At 45.1% G+C, this 25448-nt stretch overlaps 1 protein-coding gene across 5 annotated transcripts in view; it reads right to left on the bottom strand.

Annotated features, from left to right (window-relative positions):
• Window positions 1–23065, bottom strand: part of dnaja (DnaJ heat shock protein family (Hsp40) member A) — a 39461-nt gene extending 16396 nt beyond the window's left edge. Inside the window, exons 1-5 of one of the 5 annotated variants that reach the window (XM_055910089.1) lie at window positions 22794–23065; window positions 22329–22474; window positions 18472–18649; window positions 18151–18255; window positions 8031–8258 (exon numbers count right to left, since the gene is read on the bottom strand). In XM_055910089.1, coding sequence (XP_055766064.1) covers window positions 8031–8258; window positions 18151–18255; window positions 18472–18649; window positions 22329–22460 — 643 coding nt within the window. In that variant the 5' untranslated portion in view covers window positions 22461–22474; window positions 22794–23065. Of the gene's footprint in view, window positions 1–8030; window positions 8259–18150; window positions 18256–18471; window positions 18650–22078; window positions 22308–22328; window positions 22484–22793 lie in introns of those variants that run through there. The other 4 variants (XM_055910088.1, XM_055910090.1, XM_055910091.1 and 1 more) reach the window with 4 other exon arrangements.
• Between the last annotated feature and the right edge of the window lie 2383 nt (window positions 23066–25448).

The following is a 25448-nucleotide window of genomic DNA, read 5'->3' as shown; positions in this document are numbered from 1 at the left end:
GTGTCTCGGTTAGTTCCTACCTACGGGATATACAGTCATAGTGTCTTGGTTAGTTCCTACCTACAGGATATACAGTAACAGTGTCTTGGTTAGTTCCTACCTACGGGATATACAGTAATAGTGTCTTGGTTAGTTCCTACCTACAGGATATACAGTAACAGTGTCTCGGTTAGTTCCTACCTACAGGATATACAGTAATAGTGTCTTGGTTAGTTCCTACCTACAGGATATACAGTCATAGTGTCTCGGTTAGTTCATACCTACAGGATATACAGTCATAGTGTCTGGGTTAGTTCCTACCTACGGGATATACAGTAATAGTGTCTTGGTTAGTTCCTACCTACGGGATATACAGTAATAGTGGTTAGTTCCTACCTACAGGATATACAGTAATAGTGTCTCGGTTAGTTCCTACCTACGGGATATACAGTAATAGTGTCTTGGTTAGTTCCTACCTACGGGATATACAGTAATAGTGTCTTGGTTAGTTCCTACCTACAGGATATACAGTAATAGTGTCTTGGTTAGTTCCTACCTACGGGATATACAGTAATAGTGTCTTGGTTAGTTCCTACCTACGGGATATACAGTAATAGTGGTTAGTTCCTACCTACAGGATATACAGTAATAGTGTCTCGGTTAGTTCCTACCTACGGGATATACAGTAATAGTGTCTTGGTTAGTTCCTACCTACGGGATATACAGTAATAGTGTCTTGGTTAGTTCACACCTACAGTAATAGTGTCTCGGTTAGTTCCTACCTACGGGTTATACAGTAATAGTGTCTTGGTTAGTTCCTACCTACGGGATATACAGTCATAGTGTCTTGGTTAGTTCACACCTACAGTAATAGTGTCTCGGTTAGTTCCTACCTACGGGTTATACAGTAATAGTGTCTCGGTTAGTTCCTACCTACGGGTTATACAGTAATAGTGTCTCGGTTAGTTCCTACCTACAGTAATAGTGTCTCGGTTAGTTCCTACCTACGGGATATACAGTAATAGTGTCTCGTTTAGTTCCTACCTACAGGATATACAGTAATAGTGTCTCGGTTAGTTCCTACCTACGGGATATACAGTAACAGTGTCTCGGTTAGTTCCTACCTACGGGATATACAGTAATAGTGTCTTGGTTAGTTCCTACCTACAGGATATACAGTCATAGTGTCTTGGTTAGTTCCTACCTACAGTAATAGTGTCTTGGTTAGTTCCTACCTACAGGATATACAGTCATAGTGTCTTGGTTAGTTCCTACCTACAGGATATACAGTCATAGTGTCTTGGTTAGTTCCTACCTACAGTAATAGTGTCTCGGTTAGTTCCTACCTACGGGTTATACAGTAATAGTGTCTCGGTTAGTTCCTACCTACGGGTTATACAGTAATAGTGTCTCGGTTAGTTCCTACCTACGGGTTATACAGTAATAGTGTCTCGGTTAGTTCCTACCTACGGGATATACAGTAATAGTGTCTCGGTTAGTTCCTACCTACGGGTTATACAGTAATAGTGTCTCGGTTAGTTCCTACCTACGGGATATACAGTAATAGTGTCTTGGTTAGTTCCTACCTACAGTAATAGTGTCTTGGTTAGTTCCTACCTACGGGATATACAGTCATAGTGTCTGGGTTAGTTCCTACCTACAGGATATACAGTCATAGTGTCTTGGTTAGTTCCTACCTACGGGATATACAGTCATAGTGTCTTGGTTAGTTCCTACCTACAGTAATAGTGTCTTGGTTAGTTCCTACCTACAGGATATACAGTCATAGTGTCTTGGTTAGTTCCTACCTACAGGATATACAGTCATAGTGTCTCGGTTAGTTCCTACCTACGGGATATACAGTCATAGTGTCTCGGTTAGTTCCTACCTACGGGATATACAGTAATAGTGTCTTGGTTAGTTCCTACCTACAGTAATAGTGTCTTGGTTAGTTCCTACCTACAGGATATACAGTCATAGTGTCTCGGTTAGTTCCTACCTACAGTAATAGTGTCTTGGTTAGTTCCTACCTACGGGATATACAGTCATAGTGTCTTGGTTAGTTCCTACCTACAGGATATACAGTCATAGTGTCTTGGTTAGTTCCTACCTACGGGATATACAGTAATAGTGTCTTGGTTAGTTCCTACCTACGGGATATACAGTCATAGTGTCTTGGTTAGTTCCTACCTACAGTAATAGTGTCTTGGTTAGTTCCTACCTACGGGATATACAGTCATAGTGTCTCTGTTAGTTCCTACCTACAGGATATACAGTAACAGTGTCTTGGTTAGTTCCTACCTACAGGATATACAGTAACAGTGTCTCGGTTAGTTCCTACCTACAGTAATAGTGTCTTGGTTAGTTCCTACCTACAGGATATACAGTCATAGTGTCATGGTTAGTTCCTACCTACGGGATATACAGTAACAGTGTCTTGGTTAGTTCCTACCTACGGGATATACAGTAATAGTGTCTTGGTTAGTTCCTACCTACAGGATATACAGTAACAGTGTCTCGGTTAGTTCCTACCTACGGGATATACAGTCATAGTGTCTTGGTTAGTTCCTACCTACAGGATATACAGTAATAGTGTCTCGGTTAGTTCCTACCTACGGGATATACAGTCATAGTGTCTTGGTTAGTTCCTACCTACAGGATATACAGTAACAGTGTCTTGGTTAGTTCCTACCTACGGGATATACAGTAATAGTGTCTTGGTTAGTTCCTACCTACAGGATATACAGTAACAGTGTCTCGGTTAGTTCCTACCTACAGGATATACAGTAATAGTGTCTTGGTTAGTTCCTACCTACAGGATATACAGTCATAGTGTCTCGGTTAGTTCATACCTACAGGATATACAGTCATAGTGTCTGGGTTAGTTCCTACCTACGGGATATACAGTAATAGTGTCTTGGTTAGTTCCTACCTACGGGATATACAGTAATAGTGGTTAGTTCCTACCTACAGGATATACAGTAATAGTGTCTCGGTTAGTTCCTACCTACGGGATATACAGTAATAGTGTCTTGGTTAGTTCCTACCTACGGGATATACAGTAATAGTGTCTTGGTTAGTTCCTACCTACAGGATATACAGTAATAGTGTCTTGGTTAGTTCCTACCTACGGGATATACAGTAATAGTGTCTTGGTTAGTTCCTACCTACGGGATATACAGTAATAGTGGTTAGTTCCTACCTACAGGATATACAGTAATAGTGTCTCGGTTAGTTCCTACCTACGGGATATACAGTAATAGTGTCTTGGTTAGTTCCTACCTACGGGATATACAGTAATAGTGTCTTGGTTAGTTCACACCTACAGTAATAGTGTCTCGGTTAGTTCCTACCTACGGGTTATACAGTAATAGTGTCTTGGTTAGTTCCTACCTACGGGATATACAGTCATAGTGTCTTGGTTAGTTCACACCTACAGTAATAGTGTCTCGGTTAGTTCCTACCTACGGGTTATACAGTAATAGTGTCTCGGTTAGTTCCTACCTACGGGTTATACAGTAATAGTGTCTCGGTTAGTTCCTACCTACAGTAATAGTGTCTCGGTTAGTTCCTACCTACGGGATATACAGTAATAGTGTCTCGTTTAGTTCCTACCTACAGGATATACAGTAATAGTGTCTCGGTTAGTTCCTACCTACGGGATATACAGTAACAGTGTCTCGGTTAGTTCCTACCTACGGGATATACAGTAATAGTGTCTTGGTTAGTTCCTACCTACAGGATATACAGTCATAGTGTCTTGGTTAGTTCCTACCTACAGTAATAGTGTCTTGGTTAGTTCCTACCTACAGGATATACAGTCATAGTGTCTTGGTTAGTTCCTACCTACAGGATATACAGTCATAGTGTCTTGGTTAGTTCCTACCTACAGTAATAGTGTCTCGGTTAGTTCCTACCTACGGGTTATACAGTAATAGTGTCTCGGTTAGTTCCTACCTACGGGTTATACAGTAATAGTGTCTCGGTTAGTTCCTACCTACGGGTTATACAGTAATAGTGTCTCGGTTAGTTCCTACCTACGGGTTATACAGTAATAGTGTCTCGGTTAGTTCCTACCTACGGGATATACAGTAATAGTGTCTCGGTTAGTTCCTACCTACGGGTTATACAGTAATAGTGTCTCGGTTAGTTCCTACCTACGGGATATACAGTAATAGTGTCTTGGTTAGTTCCTACCTACAGTAATAGTGTCTTGGTTAGTTCCTACCTACGGGATATACAGTCATAGTGTCTGGGTTAGTTCCTACCTACAGGATATACAGTCATAGTGTCTTGGTTAGTTCCTACCTACGGGATATACAGTCATAGTGTCTTGGTTAGTTCCTACCTACAGTAATAGTGTCTTGGTTAGTTCCTACCTACAGGATATACAGTCATAGTGTCTTGGTTAGTTCCTACCTACAGGATATACAGTCATAGTGTCTCGGTTAGTTCCTACCTACGGGATATACAGTCATAGTGTCTCGGTTAGTTCTTACCTACGGGATATACAGTAATAGTGTCTTGGTTAGTTCCTACCTACAGTAATAGTGTCTTGGTTAGTTCCTACCTACAGGATATACAGTCATAGTGTCTCGGTTAGTTCCTACCTACAGTAATAGTGTCTTGGTTAGTTCCTACCTACGGGATATACAGTCATAGTGTCTTGGTTAGTTCCTACCTACAGGATATACAGTCATAGTGTCTTGGTTAGTTCCTACCTACGGGATATACAGTAATAGTGTCTTGGTTAGTTCCTACCTACGGGATATACAGTCATAGTGTCTTGGTTAGTTCCTACCTACAGTAATAGTGTCTTGGTTAGTTCCTACCTACAGTAATAGTGTCTTGGTTAGTTCCTACCTACGGGATATACAGTCATAGTGTCTTGGTTAGTTCCTACCTACAGTAATAGTGTCTTGGTTAGTTCCTACCTACGGGATATACTGTCATAGTGTCTCGGTTAGTTCCTACCTACAGGATATACAGTAATAGTGTCTTGGTTAGTTCCTACCTACAGGATATACAGTAATAGTGTCTCGGTTAGTTCCTACCTACAGGTTATACAGTCATAGTGTCTTGGTTAGTTCCTACCTACAGTAATAGTGTCTTGGTTAGTTCCTACCTACGGGATATACAGTAATAGTGTCTCGGTTAATTCCTACCTACGGGATATACAGTCATAGTGTCTTGGTTAGTTCCTACCTACAGTCATAGTGTCTTGGTTAGTTCCTACCTACAGGATATACAGTCATAGTGTCTCGGTTAGTTCCTACCTACAGTAATAGTGTCTTGGTTAGTTCCTACCTACAGTAAGTGTCTTGGTTAGTTCCTACCTACAGTAATAGTGTCTTGGTTAGTTCCTACCTACAATCATAGTGTCTCGGTTAGTTCCTACCTACAGTAATAGTGTCTTGGTTAGTTCATACCTACAGGATACACAGTCATAGTGTCTTGGTTAGTTCCTACCTACGGGATATACTGTCATAGTGTCTCGGTTAGTTCCTACCTACAGGATATACAGTAATAGTGTCTCGGTTAGTTCCTACCTACAGGATATACAGTAATAGTGTCTCGGTTAGTTCCTACCTACAGGTTATACAGTCATAGTGTCTTGGTTAGTTCCTACCTACAGTAATAGTGTCTTGGTTAGTTCCTACCTACGGGATATACAGTAATAGTGTCTCGGTTAATTCCTACCTACGGGATATACAGTCATAGTGTCTTGGTTAGTTCCTACCTACAGTCATAGTGTCTTGGTTAGTTCCTACCTACAGGATATACAGTCATAGTGTCTCGGTTAGTTCCTACCTACAGTAATAGTGTCTTGGTTAGTTCCTACCTACAGTAAGTGTCTTGGTTAGTTCCTACCTACAGTAATAGTGTCTTGGTTAGTTCCTACCTACAATCATAGTGTCTCGGTTAGTTCCTACCTACAGTAATAGTGTCTTGGTTAGTTCATACCTACAGGATACACAGTCATAGTGTCTCGGTTAGTTCCTACCTACGGGATATACTGTCATAGTGTCTCGGTTAGTTCCTACCTACGGGATATACAGTAATAGTGTCTCGGTTAGTTCCTACCTACAGGATATACAGTAATAGTGTCTCTGTTAGTTCCTACCTACGGGATATACAGTAACAGTGTCTCGGTTAGTTCCTACCTACGGGATATACAGTCATAGTGTCTCGGTTAGTTCCTACCTACGGGATATACAGTCATAGTGTCTCGGTTAGTTCCTACCTACGGGATATACAGTCATAGTGTCTCGGTTAGTTCCTACCTACGGGATATACAGTAACAGTGTCTCGGTTAGTTCCTACCTACAGGATATACAGTCATAGTGTCTCGGTTAGTTCATACCTACAGGATATACAGTCATAGTGTCTGGGTTAGTTCATACCTACAGTAATAGTGTCTTGGTTAGTTCCTACCTACAGGATATACAGTAATAGTGGTTAGTTCCTACCTACAGGATATACAGTAACAGTGTCTCGGTTAGTTCCTACCTACAGGATATACAGTAACAGTGTCTCGGTTAGTTCCTACCTACAGGATATACAGTAACAGTGTCTCGGTTAGTTCCTACCTACGGGATATACAGTAATAGTGTCTCGGTTAGTTCCTACCTACGGGATATACAGTAATAGTGTCTCGGTTAGTTCCTACCTACAGGATATACAGTAATAGTGTCTTGGTTAGTTCCTACCTACAGGATATACAGTAATAGTGTCTTGGTTAGTTCCTACCTACAGGATATACAGTAATAGTGTCTTGGTTAGTTCCTACCTACAGGATATACAGTCATAGTGTCTTGGTTAGTTCCTACCTACAGGATATACAGTCATAGTGTCTTGGTTAGTTCCTACCTACAGGATATACAGTCATAGTGTCTTGGTTAGTTCCTACCTACAGGATATACAGTCATAGTGTCTTGGTTAGTTCCTACCTACAGGATATACAGTCATAGTGTCTTGGTTAGTTCCTACCTACAGGATATACAGTCATAGTGTCTTGGTTAGTTCCTACCTACGGGATATACAGTCATAGTGTCTTGGTTAGTTCCTACCTACGGGATATACAGTAATAGTGTCTTGGTTAGTTCCTACCTACAGGATATACAGTAATAGTGTCTTGGTTAGTTCCTACCTACAGGATATACAGTCATAGTGTCTTGGTTAGTTCCTACCTACAGGATATACAGTCATAGTGTCTTGGTTAGTTCCTACCTACAGGATATACAGTCATAGTGTCTTGGTTAGTTCCTACCTACAGGATATACAGTCATAGTGTCTTGGTTAGTTCCTACCTACAGGATATACAGTCATAGTGTCTTGGTTAGTTCCTACCTACAGGATATACAGTCATAGTGTCTTGGTTAGTTCCTACCTACAGGATATACAGTCATAGTGTCTTGGTTAGTTCCTACCTACAGGATATACAGTCATAGTGTCTTGGTTAGTTCCTACCTACAGGATATACAGTCATAGTGTCTTGGTTAGTTCCTACCTACAGGATATACAGTCATAGTGTCTTGGTTAGTTCCTACCTACAGGATATACAGTAATAGTGTCTTGGTTAGTTCCTACCTACAGGATATACAGTAATAGTGTCTGGGTTAGTTCCTACCTACGGGATATACAGTAATAGTGTCTTGGTTAGTTCCTACCTACAGGATATACAGTAATAGTGTCTTGGTTAGTTCCTACCTACGGGATATACAGTCATAGTGTCTCGGTTAGTTCCTACCTACAGGATATTCAGTAATAGTGTCTTGGTTAGTTCCTACCTACAGGATATACAGTAATAGTGTCTTGGTTAGTTCACTGGTACCTGTTCCTTTCTGATGGCTGCCTACAGCTGACGGGAGTTTTAGACACTAGAGGGCGCCCTTGCTATTATTTACAGCAAGTTGAAACTTCTGATATTCAAGCTCTAGGGATTTTTGAGGAAATCAATTTCCCATTTGGGGGTTTTCTATCTTCTTAGTATTGTACAGTAAATTACTTATTTTAAACATCACAACAAGGGAAGATGACCTCAAACAAACCTTTGTCAATGTGAACCTCGAGAATCTTCTTCTTGCGTTCTACTTTGTGTCCGTTGCAGGTCTTGCATCGGTCTTTAGAGTTGAAGCGTTCTCCCTCTCCCTGGCACTCTGCACACATGGTCTGGATCTGCTGTATCATTCCTGGCCCGATCTGCTGCACCTTGATCTCCACTCCTCTGCCTTTACAAGAACCACACGTCTGCAAGGCACCCTTCTTACCGCCGTAGCCTGCGGTAAAGACAACCAGAGTTAGGAGTCGTACCCTGCAGTAAAGACAACCAGAGTTAGGGGTGGTACCCTGCAGTAAAGACAACCAGAGTTAGGAGTCGTACCCTGCAGTAAAGACAACCAGAGTTAGGAGTCGTACCCTCCAGTAAAGACAACCAGAGTTAGGAGTCGTACCCTCCAGTAAAGACAACCAGAGTTAGGGGTCGTAACCTCCGGTAAAGACAACCAGAGTTAGGAGTCGTACCCTCCAGTAAAGACAACCAGAGTTAGGGGTCGTACCCTGCAGTAAAGACAACCAGAGTTAGGGGTCGTAACCTCCGGTAAAGACAACCAGAGTTAGGAGTCGTACCCTCCAGTAAAGACAACCAGAGTTAGGGGTCGTACCCTGCAGTAAAGACAACCAGAGTTAGGAGTCGTACCCTCCAGTAAAGACAACCAGAGTTAGGGGTCGTAACCTCCGGTAAAGACAACCAGAGTTAGGGGTCGTACCCTCCAGTAAAGACAACCAGAGTTAGGGGTCGTACCCTGCAGTAAAGACAACCAGAGTTAGGGGTCGTACCCTGCAGTAAAGACAACCAGAGTTAGGGGTCGTACCCTGCAGTAAAGACAACCAGAGTTAGGGGTGGTACCCTGCAGTAAAGACAACCAGAGTTAGGGGTGGTACCCTGCAGTAAAGACAACCAGAGTTAGGGGTGGTACCCTGCAGTAAAGACAACCAGAGTTAGGGGTCGTAACCTCCGGTAAAGACAACCAGAGTTAGGAGTCGTACCCTCCAGTAAAGACAACCAGAGTTAGGGGTCGTACCCTCCAGTAAAGACAACCAGAGTTAGGGGTCGTACCCTGCAGTAAAGACAACCAGAGTTAGGAGTCGTACCCTCCAGTAAAGACAACCAGAGTTAGGGGTCGTAACCTCCGGTAAAGACAACCAGAGTTAGGGGTCGTACCCTCCAGTAAAGACAACCAGAGTTAGGGGTGGTACCCTGCAGTAAAGACAACCAGAGTTAGGGGTCGTAACCTCCGGTAAAGACAACCAGAGTTAGGGGTCGTACCCTCCGGTAAAGACAACCAGAGTTAGGAGTCGTACCCTCCAGTAAAGACAACCAGAGTTAGGAGTCGTACCCTCCAGTAAAGACAACCAGAGTTAGGGGTCGTACCCTGCAGTAAAGACAACCAGAGTTAGGGGTCGTACCCTGGAGTAAAGACAACCAGAGTTAGGGGTCGTACCCTGCAGTAAAGACAACCAGAGTTATGGGTCGTAGCCTGCAGTAAAGACAACCAGAGTTAGGGGTCGTACCCTGCAGTAAAGACAACCAGAGTTAGGGGTCGTACCCTCCAGTAAAGACAACCAGAGTTAGGGGTCGTACCCTCCAGTAAAGACAACCAGAGTTAGGGGTCGTAACCTCCGGTAAAGACAACCAGAGTTAGGGGTCGTAACCTCCGGTAAAGACAACCAGAGTTAGGGGTCGTAACCTCCGGTAAAGACAACCAGAGTTAGGGGTCGTACCCTCCGGTAAAGACAACCAGAGTTAGGGGTCGTAACCTCCGGTAAAGACAACCAGAGTTAGGGGTCGTAACCTCCGGTAAAGACAACCAGAGTTAGGGGTCGTAACCTCCGGTAAAGACAACCAGAGTTAGGGGTCGTAACCTCCGGTAAAGACAACCAGAGTTAGGGGTCGTAACCTCCGGTAAAGACAACCAGAGTTAGGGGTCGTAACCTCCGGTAAAGACAACCAGAGTTAGGGGTCGTAACCTCCGGTAAAGACAACCAGAGTTAGGGGTCGTAACCTCCGGTAAAGACAACCAGAGTTAGGGGTCGTACCCTCCGGTAAAGACAACCAGAGTTAGGGGTCGTAACCTCCAGTAAAGACAACCAGAGTTAGGGGTCGTACCCTGCAGTAAAGACAACCAGAGTTAGGGGTCGTACCCTGCAGTAAAGACAACCAGAGTTAGGGGTCGTACCCTGCAGTAAAGACAACCAGAGTTAGGGGTGGTACCCTGCAGTAAAGACAACCAGAGTTAGGGGTGGTACCCTGCAGTAAAGACAACCAGAGTTAGGGGTGGTACCCTGCAGTAAAGACAACCAGAGTTAGGGGTCGTAACCTCCGGTAAAGACAACCAGAGTTAGGAGTCGTACCCTCCAGTAAAGACAACCAGAGTTAGGGGTCGTACCCTCCAGTAAAGACAACAAGAGTTAGGGGTCGTACCCTGCAGTAAAGACAACCAGAGTTAGGAGTCGTACCCTCCAGTAAAGACAACCAGAGTTAGGGGTCGTAACCTCCGGTAAAGACAACCAGAGTTAGGAGTCGTACCCTCCAGTAAAGACAACCAGAGTTAGGGGTCGTACCCTCCAGTAAAGACAACCAGAGTTAGGGGTGGTACCCTGCAGTAAAGACAACCAGAGTTAGGGGTCGTAACCTCCGGTAAAGACAACCAGAGTTAGGGGTCGTACCCTCCAGTAAAGACAACCAGAGTTAGGGGTCGTACCCTCCAGTAAAGACAACCAGAGTTAGGGGTCGTACCCTGCAGTAAAGACAACCAGAGTTAGGGGTCGTACCCTGGAGTAAAGACAACCAGAGTTAGGGGTCGTACCCTGCAGTAAAGACAACCAGAGTTATGGGTCGTAGCCTGCAGTAAAGACAACCAGAGTTAGGGGTCGTACCCTCCAGTAAAGACAACCAGAGTTAGGGGTCGTACCCTCCAGTAAAGACAACCAGAGTTAGGAGTCGTACCCTGCAGTAAAGACAACCAGAGTTAGGGGTCGTACCCTCCAGTAAAGACAACCAGAGTTAGGGGTCGTACCCTGCAGTAAAGACAACCAGAGTTAGGGGTCGTACCCTGCAGTAAAGACAACCAGAGTTAGGGGTCGTACCCTGCAGTAAAGACAACCAGAGTTAGGGGTCGTACCCTCCGGTAAAGACAACCAGAGTTAGGAGTCGTACCCTCCGGTAAAGACAACCAGAGTTAGGAGTCGTACCCTGCGGTAAAGACAACCAGAGTTAGGAGTCGTACCCTCCGGTAAAGACAACCAGAGTTAGGAGTCGTACCCTGCAGTAAAGACAACCAGAGTTAGGAGTCGTACCCTGCAGTAAAGACAACCAGAGTTAGGGGTGGTACCCTGCAGTAAAGACAACCAGAGTTAGGGGTGGTACCCTGCAGTAAAGACAACCAAAGTTAGGGGTGGTACCCTGCAGTAAAGACAACCAGAGTTAGGGGTGGTACCCTGCAGTAAAGACAACCAGAGTTAGGGGTCGTACCTTGCAGTAAAGACAACCAGAGTTAGGGGTGGTACCCTGCAGTAAAGACAACCAGAGTTAGGGGTCGTACCCTCCAGTAAAGACAACCAGAGTTAGGGGTCGTACCCTGCAGTAAAGACAACCAGAGTTAGGAGTCGTACCCTGCAGTAAAGACAACCAGAGTTAGGGGTGGTACCCTGCAGTAAAGACAACCAGAGTTAGGGGTGGTACCCTGCAGTAAAGACAACCAGAGTTAGGAGTCGTACCCTGCAGTAAAGACAACCAGAGTTAGGGGTGGTACCCTGCAGTAAAGACAACCAGAGTTAGGAGTCGTACCCTCCAGTAAAGACAACCAGAGTTAGGGGTCGTAGCCTCCAGTAAAGACAACCAGAGTTAGGGGTCGTAGCCTGCAGTAAAGACAACCAGAGTTAGGAGTCGTACCCTGCAGTAAAGACAACCAGAGTTAGGGGTCGTACCCTGCAGTAAAGACAACCAGAGTTAGGGGTCGTACCCTGCAGTAAAGACAACCAGAGTTAGGGGTCGTACCCTGCAGTAAAGACAACCAGAGTTAGGGGTCGTACCCTGCAGTAAAGACAACCAGAGTTAGGGGTCGTACCCTCCAGTAAAGACAACCAGAGTTAGGAGTCGTACCCTCCAGTAAAGACAACCAGAGTTAGGGGTCGTACCCTCCAGTAAAGACAACCAGAGTTAGGGGTCGTACCTTGCAGTAAAGACAACCAGAGTTAGGGGTCGTACCCTCCAGTAAAGACAACCAGAGTTAGGGGTCGTACCCTGCAGTAAAGACAACCAGAGTTAGGAGTCGTACCCTCCAGTAAAGACAACCAGAGTTAGGGGTCGTAACCTCCGGTAAAGACAACCAGAGTTAGGAGTCGTACCCTCCGGTAAAGACAACCAGAGTTAGGGGTCGTACCCTCCAGTAAAGACAACCAGAGTTAGGGGTGGTACCCTGCAGTAAAGACAACCAGAGTTAGGGGTCGTAACCTCCGGTAAAGACAACCAGAGTTAGGGGTCGTACCCTCCAGTAAAGACAACCAGAGTTAGGAGTCGTACCCTCCAGTAAAGACAACCAGAGTTAGGAGTCGTACCCTGCAGTAAAGACAACCAGAGTTAGGAGTCGTACCCTGCAGTAAAGACAACCAGAGTTAGGGGTCGTACCCTGGAGTAAAGACAACCAGAGTTAGGGGTCGTACCCTGCAGTAAAGACAACCAGAGTTATGGGTCGTAGCCTGCAGTAAAGACAACCAGAGTTAGGGGTCGTACCCTGCAGTAAAGACAACCAGAGTTAGGGGTCGTACCCTCCAGTAAAGACAACCAGAGTTAGGAGTCGTACCCTGCAGTAAAGACAACCAGAGTTAGGAGTCGTACCCTGCAGTAAAGACAACCAGAGTTAGGGGTCGTACCCTGCAGTAAAGACAACCAGAGTTAGGAGTCGTACCCTCCAGTAAAGACAACCAGAGTTAGGGGTCGTACCCTGCAGTAAAGACAACCAGAGTTAGGAGTCGTACCCTCCAGTAAAGACAACCAGAGTTAGGGGTCGTACCCTCCAGTAAAGACAACCAGAGTTAGGAGTCGTACCCTGCAGTAAAGACAACCAGAGTTAGGGGTCGTACCCTCCAGTAAAGACAACCAGAGTTAGGGGTCGTACCCTCCAGTAAAGACAACCAGAGTTAGGAGTCGTACCCTGCAGTAAAGACAACCAGAGTTAGGAGTCGTACCCTGCAGTAAAGACAACCAGAGTTAGGGGTGGTACCCTGCAGTAAAGACAACCAGAGTTAGGGGTGGTACCCTGCAGTAAAGACAACCAGAGTTAGGGGTGGTACCCTGCAGTAAAGACAACCAGAGTTAGGGGTGGTACCCTGCAGTAAAGACAACCAGAGTTAGGGGTCGTACCTTGCAGTAAAGACAACCAGAGTTAGGGGTGGTACCCTGCAGTAAAGACAACCAGAGTTAGGGGTCGTACCCTCCAGTAAAGACAACCAGAGTTAGGGGTCGTACCCTGCAGTAAAGACAACCAGAGTTAGGGGTCGTACCCTGCAGTAAAGACAACCAGAGTTAGGGGTCGTACCCTCCAGTAAAGACAACCAGAGTTAGGAGTCGTACCCTGCAGTAAAGACAACCAGAGTTAGGGGTCGTACCCTCCGGTAAAGACAACCAGAGTTAGGGGTCGTACCCTGCAGTAAAGACAACCAGAGTTAGGAGTCGTACCCTGCAGTAAAGACAACCAGAGTTAGGGGTCGTACCCTGCAGTAAAGACAACCAGAGTTAGGAGTCGTACCCTGCAGTAAAGACAACCAGAGTTAGGGGTGGTACCCTCCAGTAAAGACAACCAGAGTTAGGAGTCGTACCCTCCGGTAAAGACAACCAGAGTTAGGAGTCGTACCCTCCTGTAAAGACAACCAGAGTTAGGAGTCGTACCCTCCGGTAAAGACAACCAGAGTTAGGAGTCGTACCCTGCAGTAAAGACAACCAGAGTTAGGAGTCGTACCCTGCAGTAAAGACAACCAGAGTTAGGGGTGGTACCCTGCAGTAAAGACAACCAGAGTTAGGGGTGGTACCCTGCAGTAAAGACAACCAGAGTTAGGGGTGGTACCCTGCAGTAAAGACAACCAGAGTTAGGGGTGGTACCCTGCAGTAAAGACAACCAGAGTTAGGGGTCGTACCTTGCAGTAAAGACAACCAGAGTTAGGGGTGGTACCCTGCAGTAAAGACAACCAGAGTTAGGGGTGGTACCCTGCAGTAAAGACAACCAGAGTTAGGGGTCGTACCCTCCAGTAAAGACAACCAGAGTTAGGGGTGGTACCCTGCAGTAAAGACAACCAGAGTTAGGAGTCGTACCCTGCAGTAAAGACAACCAGAGTTAGGGGTGGTACCCTGCAGTAAAGACAACCAGAGTTAGGAGTCGTACCCTCCAGTAAAGACAACCAGAGTTAGGGGTCGTAGCCTCCAGTAAAGACAACCAGAGTTAGGGGTCGTAGCCTGCAGTAAAGACAACCAGAGTTAGGAGTCGTACCCTGCAGTAAAGACAACCAGAGTTAGGGGTCGTACCCTGCAGTAAAGACAACCAGAGTTAGGGGTCGTACCCTGCAGTAAAGACAACCAGAGTTAGGGGTCGTACCCTGCAGTAAAGACAACCAGAGTTAGGGGTCGTACCCTGCAGTAAAGACAACCAGAGTTAGGGGTCGTACCCTCCAGTAAAGACAACCAGAGTTAGGAGTCGTACCCTCCAGTAAAGACAACCAGAGTTAGGGGTCGTACCCTCCAGTAAAGACAACCAGAGTTAGGGGTCGTACCTTGCAGTAAAGACAACCAGAGTTAGGGGTCGTACCCTCCAGTAAAGACAACCAGAGTTAGGGGTCGTACCCTGCAGTAAAGACAACCAGAGTTAGGAGTCGTACCCTCCAGTAAAGACAACCAGAGTTAGGGGTCGTAACCTCCGGTAAAGACAACCAGAGTTAGGAGTCGTACCCTCCGGTAAAGACAACCAGAGTTAGGGGTCGTACCCTCCAGTAAAGACAACCAGAGTTAGGGGTGGTACCCTGCAGTAAAGACAACCAGAGTTAGGGGTCGTAACCTCCGGTAAAGACAACCAGAGTTAGGGGTCGTACCCTCCAGTAAAGACAACCAGAGTTAGGAGTCGTACCCTCCAGTAAAGACAACCAGAGTTAGGAGTCGTACCCTGCAGTAAAGACAACCAGAGTTAGGAGTCGTACCCTGCAGTAAAGACAACCAGAGTTAGGGGTCGTACCCTGGAGTAAAGACAACCAGAGTTAGGGGTCGTACCCTGCAGTAAAGACAACCAGAGTTATGGGTCGTAGCCTGCAGTAAAGACAACCAGAGTTAGGGGTCGTACCCTGCAGTAAAGACAACCAGAGTTAGGGGTCGTACCCTCCAGTAAAGACAACCAGAGTTAGGAGTCGTACCCTGCAGTAAAGACAACCAGAGTTAGGAGTCGTACCCTGCAGTAAAGACAACCAGAGTTAGGGGTCGTACCCTGCAGTAAAGACAACCAGAGTTAGGAGTCGTACCCTCCAGTAAAGACAACCAGAGTTAGGGGTCGTACCCTGCAGTAAAGACAACCAGAGTTAGGAGTCGTACCCTCCAGTAAAGACAACCAGAGTTAGGGGTCGTACCCTCCAGTAAAGACAACCAGAGTTAGGAGTCGTACCCTGCAGTAAAGACAACCAGAGTTAGGGGTCGTACCCTCCAGTAAAGACAACCAGAGTTAGGGGTCGTACCCTCCAGTAAAGACAACCAGAGTTAGGAGTCGTACCCTGCAGTAAAGACAACCAGAGTTAGGAGTCGTACCCTGCAGTAAAGACAACCAGAGTTAGGGGTGGTACCCTGCAGTAAAGACAACCAGAGTTAGGGGTGGTACCCTGCAGTAAAGACAACCAGAGTTAGGGGTGGTACCCTGCAGTAAAGACAACCAGAGTTAGGGGTGGTACCCTGCAGTAAAGACAACCAGAGTTAGGGGTCGTACCTTGCAGTAAAGACAACCAGAGTTAGGGGTGGTACCCTGCAGTAAAGACAACCAGAGTTAGGGGTCGTACCCTCCAGTAAAGACAACCAGAGTTAGGGGTCGTACCCTGCAGTAAAGACAACCAGAGTTAGGGGTCGTACCCTGCAGTAAAGACAACCAGAGTTAGGGGTCGTACCCTCCAGTAAAGACAACCAGAGTTAGGAGTCGTACCCTGCAGTAAAGACAACCAGAGTTAGGGGTCGTACCCTCCGGTAAAGACAACCAGAGTTAGGGGTCGTACCCTGCAGTAAAGACAACCAGAGTTAGGAGTCGTACCCTGCAGTAAAGACAACCAGAGTTAGGGGTCGTACCCTGCAGTAAAGACAACCAGAGTTAGGAGTCGTACCCTGCAGTAAAGACAACCAGAGTTAGGGGTGGTACCCTCCAGTAAAGACAACCAGAGTTAGGAGTCGTACCCTCCGGTAAAGACAACCAGAGTTAGGAGTCGTACCCTCCTGTAAAGACAACCAGAGTTAGGAGTCGTACCCTCCGGTAAAGACAACCAGAGTTAGGAGTCGTACCCTGCAGTAAAGACAACCAGAGTTAGGAGTCGTACCCTCCAGTAAAGACAACCAGAGTTAGGAGTCGTACCCTGCAGTAAAGACAACCAGAGTTAGGAGTCGTACCCTGCAGTAAAGACAACCAGAGTTAGGGGTGGTACCCTGCAGTAAAGACAACCAGAGTTAGGGGTGGTACCCTGCAGTAAAGACAACCAGAGTTAGGGGTGGTACCCTGCAGTAAAGACAACCAGAGTTAGGGGTGGTACCCTGCAGTAAAGACAACCAGAGTTAGGGGTCGTACCTTGCAGTAAAGACAACCAGAGTTAGGGGTGGTACCCTGCAGTAAAGACAACCAGAGTTAGGGGTGGTACCCTGCAGTAAAGACAACCAGAGTTAGGGGTCGTACCCTCCAGTAAAGACAACCAGAGTTAGGGGTCGTACCCTGCAGTAAAGACAACCAGAGTTAGGAGTCGTACCCTGCAGTAAAGACAACCAGAGTTAGGGGTGGTACCCTGCAGTAAAGACAACCAGAGTTAGGGGTGGTACCCTGCAGTAAAGACAACCAGAGTTAGGAGTCGTACCCTGCAGTAAAGACAACCAGAGTTAGGGGTGGTACCCTGCAGTAAAGACAACCAGAGTTAGGAGTCGTACCCTCCAGTAAAGACAACCAGAGTTAGGGGTCGTAGCCTCCAGTAAAGACAACCAGAGTTAGGGGTCGTAGCCTGCAGTAAAGACAACCAGAGTTAGGAGTCGTACCCTGCAGTAAAGACAACCAGAGTTAGGGGTCGTACCCTGCAGTAAAGACAACCAGAGTTAGGGGTCGTACCCTGCAGTAAAGACAACCAGAGTTAGGGGTCGTACCCTGCAGTAAAGACAACCAGAGTTAGGGGTCGTACCCTGCAGTAAAGACAACCAGAGTTAGGGGTCGTACCCTGCAGTAAAGACAACCAGAGTTAGGGGTCGTACCCTGCAGTAAAGACAACCAGAGTTAGGAGTCGTACCCTCCAGTAAAGACAACCAGAGTTAGGGGTCGTACCCTGCAGTAAAGACAACCAGAGTTAGGAGTCGTACCCTCCAGTAAAGACAACCAGAGTTAGGAGTCGTACCCTCCAGTAAAGACAACCAGAGTTAGGAGTCGTACCCTCCAGTAAAGACAACCAGAGTTAGGGGTCGTACCCTGCAGTAAAGACAACCAGAGTTAGGGGTCGTACCCTGCAGTAAAGACAACCAGAGTTAGGAGTCGTACCCTCCGGTAAAGACAACCAGAGTTAGGAGTCGTACCCTGCAGTAAAGACAACCAGAGTTAGGAGTCGTACCCTCCAGTAAAGACAACCAGAGTTAGGGGTCGTACCCTGGAGTAAAGACAACCAGAGTTAGGGGTCGTACCCTGCAGTAAAGACAGCCAGAGTAATGGACTTCAGACCTGGTGGAACTCAGAAGGAAGACCTGGACCTGTATCCTCAGAGTAAATGTGCTGATCTAGGATCAGGTATCCACTCTTAGTCATTATGATTTCAAAGGTAAAACTGAACCTAGATCAGTACTTCTGATAGATCTGTGAATATGGGCTCAGATCTGATAATGGGGGAGCTTTGTTTCGATATTGGATCTCAACATACCTTCACATTTTCCACAGATTACGTTTTTCTGCAGGGCCAATTTCCTCTTGGTTCCATTGTACATCTCCTCCAGAGTCACAGTGAGCTGATGGACCACGTTCTTACCTGGACCAAACACATTATCATCACTACACAATAATATTTCAGTAACACAAGTAACAGATAATGGGGCAGTTTCCTGGACACAGATTAGCCTAATCCTGGACTAACAAACGTTTTCAATGGACATTCTCCACTGGTCTTGCTAGTCCTGGACTAGTTTAAGCCTCAGTGTCATGGAAACCCCAATATGAGACAGTACATTTGTAACATTAGTATTACCTCTCCTATCCCTCTGAGGCATTCGGCCGCCGCCTCCAAAGAACATGTTGAATATGTCCATAGGCGAACCTCCTCCCCCCATGCCCCCATCCTTGATAGCCTGCTCTCCACCCTGGTCGTAGAGGTCCCTCTTCTTGGGCTCTGACAGAACCTCATAGGCCTGAGATATCAGCTTGAACTGGGAGGGGAGAGACCGTTATGTCAATATCATGCCAAAGGGTTTTTTGATGCTTATAACACCGTAATAGCCAACTCCATAACAATTGTAACTACATTTCAACATTTTGTGTCTTTTACTGCAATACCAAAGATGGAATAGATTTTCCTTTCAATATTAGCGTGGACCTTCCTTATTTTTCAGTTTAACTACCATATCAAAAACAGCTCGTCAGTGTTAAATCATTTATCCTTGCTTCTCTGAAGGAATAAATCCTTATGCAACTCCACTCATCTTAGGCTTCAGGCTAATTTTACAGTGAGAGAACAACTGAAGAGCAAAACAGGTGTGTGTTATATTCAGTGTTCACCGAGTACATTTAAATCAGCCTAGAGCAGAGCTAAGGCTACAGTTAGGGGTGGTGGCGCTGCAATCCCACCCTGGTCTCAGACTAGACGTAACATAGTAAACGTTTGTTCAGTATAACTTGAGTGTCCCCGGAACAAACACAAAATGCAAAAAAAATCGTAAAGATTTTACTGAGTTCATTACAAGGAAATCAGTTCATTTAAATGAATTCATTAGGACCTAATCTATGGATTTCACATGCCCTCCATACCAGGCAGTATCACAGGAAGGCCTTAAAAATTGTCAAAGACTCCAACCAGCCTAGTCATAGACTGGTCTCTCTGCTACCGCATGGCAAGCGGTACCGGAGCGCCAAGTCTAGGACAAAATGGCCTCAAGCCATAAGACTCCTGAACAGCTAATCAAATAAAATGGCTACCCAGACTATTTGCATTGTCCCCCACCCCCTTTTTTACACTGCTGCTACTCTGGTTATTATCTATGCATAGTCACTTTAATAACTCTACCTACATGTATATCAAATCAAACTTAGTCACATGGGCCGAATATAACAAGTGCAGACCTTACCGTGAAATGCTGACTTACAATCCCTTAACCAACAATGCAGTTAAGAAAAATACGATAGATAGAGCAGCAGTAAAATAACAGTAGTGAGGCTATATAGAGGGGGTACCGGTAGAGTCAATGTGCGGGGGCAAAGGTGAAACATGAGGAGATAGTGGCAGATTCTTTTTTTTTGTTTTTTTAACCTTTATTTAACTAGGTAGGCAAGTTGAGAACAAGTTCATTTACAATTGCGACCTGGTCAAGATAAAGCAAAGCAGTTCGACACATACAACAACACAGAGTTACACATGGAGTAAAACAAACACAGTCAATAATACAGTAGAGAAAAAGTATATACAATGTGAGCAAATGAGGTGAGATAAGGGAGGTAAAGGCAAAAAAAGGCCATGGTGGCGAAGTAAATACAATATAGCAAGTAAAACACTGGAATGGTTGATTTGCAGTGGAAGAATGTGCAAAGTAGAGAGAAATAGGGGGGTGCAAAGGAGCAAAATAAATAAATAAATACAGTAGGGGAAGAGGTAGTTGTTTGGGCTAAATTATAGATGGGCTATGTACAGGTGCAGCAATCTGTGAGCTGCTCTGACAGCTGGTGCTTAAAGCTAGTGAGGGAGGTAAGAGTCTCCAGCTTCAGAGATTTTTGCAGTTCGTTCCAGTCATTGGCAGCAGAGAACTGGAAGGAGAGGCGGCCAAACGAGGAATTGGCTTTGGGGGTGATCAGTGAGATATACCTGCTGGAGCGCGTGCTACGAGTGGGTGCTGCTATGGTCACCAGCAAGCTGAGATAAGGGGGGACTTTACCTAGCAGAGACTTGTAGATGACCTGGAGCCAGTGGGTTTGGCGACGAGTATGAAGCGAGGGCCAGCCAACTAGAGCATACAGGTCGCAGTGGTGGGTGGTATATGAGGCTTTGGTGACAAAACGGATGGCACTGTGATAGACTGCATCCAGTTTGCTGAGTAGAGCGTTGGAGGCTATTTTGTAAATGACATCGCCGACGTCGAGGATCGGTAGGATGGGCAGTTTTACGAGGGTATGTTTGGCAGCATAGGTGAAGGATGCTTTGTTGCAAAACAGGAAGCCAATTCTAGATTTGACTTTGGATTGGAAATGTTTGATGTGAGTCTGGAAGGAGAGTTTACAGTCTAACCAGACACCTAGGTATTTGTAGTTATCCACATATTCTAAGTCAGAGCCGTCCAGGGTAGTGATGTTGGACAGGAGGGCAGGTGCAGGCAGCGATCGGTTGAAGAGCATGCATTTAGTTTTACTTGTATTTAAGAGCAATTGGAGGCCACGGAAGGAGAGTTGTATGGCATTGAAGCTCGTCTGGAGGGTTGTTAACACAGTGTCAAAAGAAGGGCCAGAAGTATACAGAATGTTGTCGTCTGCGTAGAGGTGGATCAGAGACTCACCAGCAGCAAGAGCGACATCATTGATATATACAGATGAATGGCAATGGGGCTCAGGATCTCATCACGGCATCTCTGTGCATTCAAATTGCCATCGATAAAATGCAATGGTGTTTGTTGTCCATAGCTTATGCCTGCACATAGATACCATAATCCCACCATGGGGCACTCTGTTCATAACGTTGACGTCAGCAAACTGTTCGCCAACACAACGCCTTACACGTACGTGGTCTGTGATTGTGAGGCCGGTCAGACGTACTGCCAAATTCTAAAACAATGTTGGAGGCAACTTACGGCAACAGATTTGGTGGACATTCCTGCAGTCAGCATGCCAATTACCCCCCCCCCCCCCCCCCAACTTGAGACATCTGTGGCATTGTGTTGTGTGACAAAACGGCACATTTTAGAGTGGCCTTTTATTGTTCCCCAGCACAAGGTGCACCTGTGTGGTGATCAGGCTGTTTAATCAGCTTCTTGATATGCCACACCTGTAACGTGGGTGGATTATCTTGGCAAAGGAGAAATGCTCTCTAACAGGGATTTAAACAAATTTGTGCACAACATTTGAGAAATCAGCTTTTTGTGCACACGGAACATTTCTTGGATCTTTTATTTCAGCAGAAACATGAGAACAACACGTCACATGTTGCGTTTATTTTTGTTCCGTGTAGTATACGTTACGGTTACAAAAGGCAGATGGTTACTTAATTGGGTGCTTGGTTGGTTGGGGTGGATAACACGAACATCTTGTAACCCAACGGTTGAGAGTTCAAATCACTGACAACTTTAGCTAATTAGCAACTTTTAAGCTATTTTGCAACTACTTAGCATGTTTGCTGACCTGTCCCCTAACCTAACTCTTAAATTTAACCCTAACCACTGGCCTAGCTAATGTTAGCCACCTAGCCAGTATTTGTAACATATATTGAGCAAATATGTAACATATTGTACTTATTTGGAAATCCGTAACAGTGTACGTTTTGCAAAGTCGTAAAATAAGTTACGAATTACATGTTGTATTATCATACGAAATGGGTGATGGACATCCCACAAATGAATACATACCATCATACTAAATGAAGTGTCTCGGGTTATACGTACAGTATCCTATGAAATGCTCTGAGACCTGGTTGGCAATCCACACAGCGCCTTCCCCCCGAGGTCATTCCAGAAGGTTCCTTAGTCTCGGGTTATACGTACAGAATCCTATGAAATGCTCTGAGACCTGGTTGGCAATCCACACAGCGCCTTCCCCCCGAGGTCATTCCAGAAGGTTCCTTAATCACATGTCCCTGTCAGTCCTAGAAGTCATTTAGCCATGTGCGCTGTTTAAAAATAGACCTCAGCTTACCTTCTCTCCTTCATTCGGGTTCTTGTCCGGGTGGTATTTCAGTGCCAGTTTTCGGTATGCTTTTTTAATCTCGTCTGGTGTGGCTTTAGGGTTCACACCTAACGTGTCATAGAAACCGGTCTCTTTAACCATCTTCGTGGCAGGATCTGTAGTAACTAACGGAGACGTGAGAATTAGACTAAATAAATGACTGTTCGCTTAAAAGCAAGTAAACAAACCCATCCCCTTCTCAAGGAAAAGAAAAGCCGAATATTGGCTACCAAATAGTTAAATACCGACAAGCTACAATGTTATGTTTCAAATAAATAGCCACATATAGTAGTTGGCAACTAGCCTAGTAAAACAAGAATCTCGCCTAGCAACGCTAGTTAGCTGTCGTCTGGCTTTTATCGAAGAGCTTCTTCTAATGAACGGCTAATATTGAACACAAAATATTACAATTCCATAGTAACACAGTGTCTTTACCGTTGTCGTAAGTCCCGGTAAACGTCGTGCTTTTTACCGTTGTCGTAAGTCCCGGTAAACGTCCTGCTTGAATAGTGCCTCTGAGGAAGACGGCTGGGTCTTTATATATGTCAGACTGTGAGAGAACTTTCTGGAGCTCGTCGTGACGCCAGATGTGTCGTTGCTCGGCCGAGACGAGTCTAGAAACAGCGGCCTGTCCATCAAAGCCTGGTCCGCTTGGGGGGAGGTCCCGGGGAACGCCGTCCGGGACGTTCCTGCATATATTAGAAGGACGTTTTGTGACGTTTTCGACGTCAGTTAGGCTTTTTTTGGGGGGGGGGCACTGTTCGGTGTCGGTCACTCCTCTCTGCCTTGGCAACATTTATTTCGGTGTTCTCAGTTGACACCCATCGCATTTTAGAGCGTAAGATATATCACCAGGTTTCACGTCCCTTTGCTCATTTTCAGGCCTCTGACATACGGTAATGATAAATAATACGGTAATGATAGATAATGCTGTAATAGCCTAGATTTTGTTTCATTATTGTGATAGGCTCATGTTTTACCGGCACTGGCTGACCCACACTATTTCTGTAGCAGACCGCTTTACTTTCTCACCTGGTTACTGTTTTCAAATAGGTATTATTGGCACTGGCAGATAAACTTAACACGAAATATACACATTTCCAGACATAAATGCACAAACAATATTTTTTGGCAATTTATCCGCTCGCTTTACTACCAGCAGAAGAGAAAAATAGACTTGCTTCTGTTGATAATTGGATATGGAGAAGGGCGAGCCGGTCAAGGATCGATTCAGACAAGGTGATAAATTGTATGACAAGCGACAGTTTAATTATGAGTAAAGATATCTGGTACAAGCGTATACGGTCTCGTTCCTTCGGCTCATAGAGAACCTCCAGAAAAAGCCCAGATAACAGAAATGCATAGACATTTTATACAACACAGAAAGTAGGTTGAGTCTGGTAGATCTGGTTTTCTGGTTGGTCCTGATCAGGTTGTTGTCTTCTCAGATTGGTCCGGATGAGCTGTGCGTCATCCTTCTGAGTCTTGCAACAAAAGTTCTTTGTTATCAAAATGTTCAGCTAAAACAGGAGATTTTGTGTGTGCGTAGTCAGCCCTCTGTCCTTGAGTATGTGTGTGTGTCTGCACCCTTTTCTTATCAGTGTTTCTGAATGTTCTGTGTCAGCCATCTGTCTCTGGGTGTGTGAGAAACCCTGCTTAGAAAGAAGTTAGTTATAACAATGTAATAGCAATATGCTTGTGTTATTTTCAAATGGTATTTATTACACTTTCTAATTTGAAGTGCATGATGGCGTTGACACTCACGGGCCCGTCTACTGTGCATTGTAATTCAATTTTCAGCGCGTGCAAGCTCTTAAAAATACACTTTTCGATTGATTTGGTGTTTAAAAGACCTTCACAAGAAAAAAGCGGCAATAGTATTATAATGAAACAGGAGGCGAACCCTCGACCTTCTAGCCCAAAGTCCAGCGCGCTATCGACTGAGTTGATATCCGCGTTTATACACCCAGGGTCGTTACAGTACTGTTTGTCCATTTTGATATATTGATTTGTCTTTATGACATTCTGAAGCTGCCCTCAATATTCGAGGAAACCAAACAAATGGACTTTGCTATTCTGTCCCTATTAATTGAGCTTTTCACTTTCTGAAAGGAGATGTTTGAACCCAGGCAGCTGTTAGGGAAGCATTTCTGTTGTTGGGTTATGGAGGAGTAGCCAGCAGTTGAAGCATAACCTTTTCTGCGTGAGGTCGAGCCTCTGTCTGGGTGGAAAGATAACTTCATCTAGTGTCATGCTTAGATTCATAAGGATGTCTAATATTTCATTATTAGCAAAAATGTCAACCGTTTCGTTGCAAACAAGACACTCTGGTTTGACATGAGAGAAATATGGTAAGAAAGCCTAATACTCTATCCATTCTTCCCTGAAACTTCTATTTTCATTATCCACCTTTCTGTTGAGACTTTTTCAGAGCAACATTTTCTCTTGATTGCAAGCTCCTGTCCCTAAAACACAGATAATGACTTGGTGTAAAAGATGGAGACTCATGATCAGACTAAAACACAGATAATGACTTGGTGTAAAAGATGGAGACTCACGATCAGACTAAAACACAGATAATGACTTGGTATAAAAGATGGAGACTCATGATCAGACTAAAACACAGATAATGACTTGGTATAAAAGATGGAGACTCATGATCAACCAGACTAAAACACACATAATGACTTGGTATAAAAGATGGAGACTCATGATCAACCAGACTAAAACACACATAATGACTTGGTATAAAAGATGGAGACTCATGATCAACCAGACTAAAACACACATAATGACTTGGTATAAAAGATGGAGACTCATGATCAACCAGACTAAAACACAGATAATGACTTGGTATAAAAGATGGAGACTCATGATCAACCAGACTAAAACACAGATAATGACTTGGTATAAAAGATGGAGACTCAAGATCAACCAGACTAAAACACATAATGACTTGGTATAAAAGATGGAGACTCATGATCAACCAGACTAAAACACAGATAATGACTTGGTATAAAAGATGGAGACTCATGATCAACCAGACTAAAACACACATAATGACTTGGTATAAAAGATGGAGACTCATGA

Source organism: Salvelinus fontinalis, unplaced genomic scaffold, assembly GCF_029448725.1.
Source record: "Salvelinus fontinalis isolate EN_2023a unplaced genomic scaffold, ASM2944872v1 scaffold_0001, whole genome shotgun sequence".
NCBI lineage: Eukaryota > Metazoa > Chordata > Actinopteri > Salmoniformes > Salmonidae > Salvelinus > Salvelinus fontinalis.
The sequence above is the reverse complement of the archived record's forward strand: the minus strand, read 5'-3'. Positions and strand labels throughout refer to the sequence as shown.